Source organism: Erpetoichthys calabaricus, chromosome 2 (genome assembly GCF_900747795.2).
Source record: "Erpetoichthys calabaricus chromosome 2, fErpCal1.3, whole genome shotgun sequence".
NCBI classification, from domain to species: domain Eukaryota; kingdom Metazoa; phylum Chordata; class Cladistia; order Polypteriformes; family Polypteridae; genus Erpetoichthys; species Erpetoichthys calabaricus.
The window spans coordinates 107,080,001-107,086,000 of record NC_041395.2 but is presented as its reverse complement, the minus strand read 5'-3'; the positions used below and the strand labels follow the sequence as shown (position 1 = coordinate 107,086,000).

At 37.7% G+C, this 6,000-nt stretch overlaps 1 protein-coding gene across 1 annotated transcript in view; it reads left to right on the top strand.

Moving 5' to 3' along the window:
• fnbp4 (formin binding protein 4) overlaps nt 1–6,000 on the top strand; it is a 39,771-nt gene that overhangs the window by 26,654 nt on the left and 7,117 nt on the right. The window contains exons 7-8 of the mRNA XM_028794278.2: nt 3,552–3,869; nt 4,019–4,232. Coding sequence (XP_028650111.1) covers nt 3,552–3,869; nt 4,019–4,232 — 532 coding nt within the window. The remainder of the gene's footprint in view (nt 1–3,551; nt 3,870–4,018; nt 4,233–6,000) is intronic.

The window sequence follows — 6,000 nt, the reverse complement described above, 5'->3', positions numbered from 1 at the left end:
GCTTTTAAGCCTGAGAAATCACCCCGTAAATACACACGTTTAATTGCACATGTGTTAATATGTATGGTTACACAGTATTAAAAGACAGTGAACAACGTCAGTTACCTTTGTTCCCGCGTTTGATAAAAGGTGAGCTTTTAAGCCTGAGAAATCACCCCGTAAATGCACACGTTTAATTGCACGTGTTAATATGTATGCTTACACAGTATTAAAAGACAGTCAAAAATTAACGTCATTTACCTTCGTTCCCGCATGTGACTCGTGCTGTAAATATCTTCCTTGTTTTTAGTTCACGTGATTATGTAGGAGGCGTGACTCCGCCTCCTCCATTACAGTGTATGGACAAAAAATATGTTCCAGTTATGACCATTACGCTTTGAATTTCGAAATGAAACCTGCCTAACTTTTGTAAGTAAGCTGTAAGGAATGAGCCTGCCAAATTTCAGCCTTCCACCTACACGGGAAGTTGGAGAATTAGTGATGAGTCAGTCAGTCAGTCAGTCAGTCAGTGAGTGAGTCAGTCAGTCAGTGAGGGCTTTGCCTTTTATTATTATAGATTACACTATAGAATGCACGGTGTAATAGTAAACTAATGTAAAAACATTGAATAACACTGACACAAACACCCAGGCTTCCTGCTCAGCTGCACGAGCAGTCTCTCTCTCTCTCTCAGCAGCACGCGAGCCCCCCACTCTGTAATAGCCTTACAATCCGATCGCTGTATAAACACTTTTTTAAAATGAGTTTTAAGCACAGGGGGAAAAAAAGAACATTTGAACAAATCCGAACTTTATTTAAAAGCCAACCAAGACAGTAACATTGCAGGAGTTCACGCTAATAGCATTACAACCCGATCGCTGTAAACACTCTTTTTGAATGAGGTTTAAACACAGGGAAAAAAATGAACATTTGAAAAAAGAGAAAAGTAACATTGCAACACTTTCTTCTCACCACTCTTCACTTGCTTGGAAGCCGAGCACAAAGAGTTCACAGGTAAAGCGCGCACGTCTGACTGAGAACAATGAACAGGAAGAGGCTGAACACGTGCTTAAATACAGTAATTGGTGTGTACGAACTGGAAGGGAAATGAAATAGAGCACAAAGACTTCACAGCGAAAGCACGCACGTCTGACCGAGAACAATGCAACACGTGCGGAAATCATCGGCGCGCACAAACCAAAAGGGAAACTGGCTTGTTCGTATATCGTGTGTGTGGTAGTGAACAGAGGTAAAAGTTTGGCAAACTTTTTAGTCGTAAACAGAGTTGTACGTGTACCGAGACGTTCGTGAACCGAGGTTCCACTGTATATGGATTTAAAAAATTACTTGTAAGATTTACGGTCAACTGTACTGTCATTTCCCATGCAGCTTTCTGTTTCTAGCATTCATGTACATTGCGTTATGTGTTTCTAATTTGCAGCGTTAGCTGTTCCATGTGAAATATTTATTTTTGTATATATTTGAAATTCATCTGTTTTGAATTTTTTGATTTTTTATTAATCTTCAGCATTGCTGATCTGATACATTTCCTTTCCCCATGAGCAATTTGGGCCAGCTCTTGTTGAAAGCATATTCTTTATCTCCACTTGATTACTTTGTGCGGCTGTGTCTTTTCTCCTCTTATCATTTGTGTTTGTGTCTCCTTTTCCTACCAATTGTTTGCTGTATCCCCAAGGTTATTAATATTTTAGCTGCCTGATAAATTACCTCTACATCATTATTCTAGTGGTATCGCTATGAACTCTGTGGTAGATGTGCTTCCTTCTGTGTTCTGTTGTGCTGCAGCTTTTATCAATATTGTGGAAGAATATGTGCTCAATTTGTATTTGTCATTATTACTATAACATGAAAAACGTTTGTTTTAGATATGTATTCAGCATTTCTTGCCTCATTTCCTGTCATCCTACATTTACCCAGATCATTGTAGACACGGAACACACATGAAATGTATGCATTCCAAATAAAGATTAATATTATTTACCCAATACAACTCCAAACACCTCACACCCAGATAAACAGACTTGAGCTGGGAGTACTTTGTGTTTGACTTCAGCTACGTCAGTAGGGGATGGGATAGCAGGCTGCTTGTGTTGATTGACACAGTTGTAAAACAAAGACACTGATGAAGAAGTGCGAAGGAATTTAAGGTGGCCCGGCATTGTGACTTTTTTTTTGTAGGCATCACGGATTCCAGTGTTAAGCAATAAAGCCGATGATGTGTTTGCTAACTAAGGGTCACCAACAAGTCATCAGACATGACCTAATTCTTGTTTGGTATGAACTAAGCAGTTTGAGATTGATTTTATGACATGGCAAGTATGGGGAAAAGATTTTCAAGCTATATAGAGTGTGCACTGTGTTAATTGGGTATTCAGGACTTTAATGTCAAAGTTCTGGATCAGCATTAATGTTAATAAAGACCTCCTTTTGTTAAATTAAAATATTTTGGCTTATTTTTCTTCCACAATATTTTACTGTTTTCATTGCAAACTGATTTCTCACCAAATATTTTCTAGCCTTGCATGATCTCTTCCTCCTCCTGTTGTACACCTGCGTCCTTCAAAATATGTCACCATTTTCTTTCATACTCCAGCCTCCATAGTACAATTACTATCAGATTATATCTTTCCCGGTCTCATAATGTTGTAATATTTCTCACATATTGCTCTTCTTAAACTGTGATAAACATTTAATGGAATGAAGATCCTCTGTCATTGACTTCCTGTAATAGTGATTGCAATAATTATAGCTAATGTTGACCAACTTATGTTAGTTATATTTATTCTACTTTTATTTGGCATGCGTTTTTAATCTTGAGGAATTATAAATCTTGAGGAATTATACAAGGTATTTTACAGTTAATTTGATCTCTAATTTTGTGTCAATTTACTTAGCATGTGGTAGTTTATATGCTGCTGTTTATTATCCTTATTGGATTCTAGAGGTCTGATACTGCTGGTTTTTATGTCTCTACTTAAAGGTAGAACCCTTAAGTCAACTGTTGTTTTAACTTTTGTGTAGTGCTTTCTGCTAATTACATTCTTTCACATTCCCGTGCGACTATAATTGCCATGCTTGTGAATGGAAAAAGAATTATTTAAGGTCACAAATGCAAAGTTTACAGTTTCAGGGTGCTGTAAAAGTATTTCCTAGAAGCATCACATTCATTCAAATTAAGCCCAAATGGGTGAAATTTTGCTACCTTATTGTAAAACAAGTTATTTCCCTGCCACCCGAGCTGTGTATAAAGTGATCATTAGTATAACTTTCTTCAGATTTCACGTCTTGAATAGTAGAGTGTTAGAGCAGCTTATGCTACAATAAACATCTAAATCTCATACTTTTTAAATATTAAATTTATGTTCTAAATGTTTCCACTTGGGAGATTAAGAAACCCACAAATGCCAAAATCTTATGGTAGACTGTCTGTCTGGAATTTTAAACGGATTAAACATAATTAGATGTTACTTTAGCCACAAAGATGTTTGGGTTCCCAAATCATCATGTCGATTTGACTTTACAAATTGTTTATTTAAATTATTTTTATGTAGGAAGTGATGGAATCTGTTCAGGCTCTTACTAGTGAGGAAGAAGAGCGTCAGGGTGTTGCTGCATCTCTTTTGGCTCCCCTCATTCCACCGGAAATAAAAGAATCAGAAGAAAGGTGGAGAAAGAGAGCTCTAGGCTTAGAGGTGGATCCAGAAGAAGAAGAAGAGATGGATTCCAAGGGAGACGGCCACATTCATGGGGATGTGGATGCAAACTCGCAAAGTGGAGAAAGCTCAGATGCTGAAATGGGAAATAATGAAGCAGAAGAAGAAACTGAAGAAGATACACGGGATCTGGAACTGGCCTTAGAAAGGAAAAAGGTAAACTTCTTTGATTTCATGGGGATAGTGACTTGCTTAGAACCCTTATTTTGAATTGGAAATTCTAAGTCCCTGTCAGAAATGTTTTGTCTAAATCATTCTTGCTTGCTTTTGCATGTTTGATATATTTATTCTTGCTTGTTTTCTAGGCTGAACTGCGTGCATTGGAAGAAGGAGATGGTAGCTTAATGAGCTCCAGCCCTCGTTCAGATGTGAGTCAGGAGGGCAGTAGGAGTTCCTTACTTCGGAAAGGAAAGTGGAAGACCACTTTTGTTCGTTCTGCTAGCCCTGACTCAAATAGCAGAGGTTCAGACAAAAATGGAAGGGACTCTCCAGACCTTGGAGACGCAACAGCAGCTACAGGTTAGTTAACTTCATAATTTCAAATTATGAGACGGAAGAGGAGATTCTTGCCAATGCTTTACACACCGCAATCACTGAACCAAGGGTATGCGCAAAATATTGCATCTCCTCTCTGATGCAGTATAGTAAGCAGTCAGAACTGACTTGAAGGAGCTAAAAAAAATGTTAAAAGAAAATTTGGTGTTAAGGGATAAACATACTGATTAACTTCAACTACAGTGCTGAGCACACCTGAATGTTACGTGAAGACATCTATAATTTTTATACTACAGTTGTAGAGTACAGTGATTAGACAGAGTGTGGTCCCATTGGTCTTAATGCTCAGTAAAGATAAACACTCTGTTGAAAGAACACTTAAAATACAGCCTTTGACAATTAATGACACTATAACCTGTTCATTAACATAGACTGAGGTAAGGTATACAGATGGTAAAAGAGGAAAGGATAGCACAAACCTTATGTAATTCTGTACCTAACTACTTGTTAATGTTTCTGGTCCACTTACCTACCTCTTTCCTTTGCAAGTGTCTGTTTGTCCCACATGCTGAATTCTGGACCCTAATCTTCCCCAGCAGTGGTGAAGGATCCATTGACCACCGAGTTGGAAGGCTTTCTATGTCAGGCTTTGTTCCCACTACTTGTATTGGGAAAGCCCCGGGGAACTCCTGGGTCCTCTGACAGCCTAAAATCTCTCAGTTGCTGCTAGAAGGCAGAACTGCAGAAAGTTTCACACCAAACCTAGGACACTAGTTAGTCATATGAATTGGCAGAAAGTCACAGATAATTTAACAGAACTCTCTGCTGCCACCTTACACTTTATGCCCAAGGAGTAAATAATGATTAGTTTGTGGTATAGTGCCCCCTGTTGATGATTCCCTGATGTTACTAGGGCATTTTATGACCATATCCCTGTCCTATATCACTGAAGTAGACTGCAACATAAATTTCGTTTTTTTTTTCTTCCTGTATAATATTTTAATATTTTTTAATATACATTTTTTTTAATCATTTTTTAGAATTGCTAATAGATTAATCAGTGGTGGCCTAGCCATCCATACCCAAGCCATTCATTGTTAGTTTTAATGTATAAAGGAAATTGCCCTCATGTTTACTTGGGTGTGTTTGGTTTAAGATGTTGTGTTTTGCTCTCAAAGACTGATTGGATGAATTTTATATCAAAACCTCTGATCATTTTTTCCTTGCAAAAACATGATACAATGTTAAATTAAAATGAAGACAACACCTATGATAAACAGTGAACAACCCACAATGGCTTTTTTCCCCAATTAATTTTGAATGATTTGTAAAAAAAAAAATATATATATATATATACTGTGTATATATATTGTGAACAATATAGGGGAGTTGCAACTTGCTGCCTTTTCTTCATGCTGACCACTCCTCGGTGCACCACTTGCGTAATTTTTAATTCTGAAGGGATTACCTGTGGGTATTCTGCACAGGAACATCTTTTTGTCCACTTCCTTTCAGTTCTAAATCTTATGGTGACTACGGTACTTCGTCACACTCACTGATGTCTACAAGCTCTGGGAAAACTGAGCAGTAAATTGAAGCTTGCTTTAAGAACTTGGTTCTTGCATCTCTACCATATTCCATGCCTGCAAAACTGGGCTGCACCTTTTTTGTTGGTCAATCATATGGTTTTTCTCTTCCTTCATTTGCAAACAAGACACCCAGATACTTAAACTTTTTTAACTTGAGGAAGCTGCTTACCCCTCACCTGAGCAAAATAGGCTACTTTTTTCTA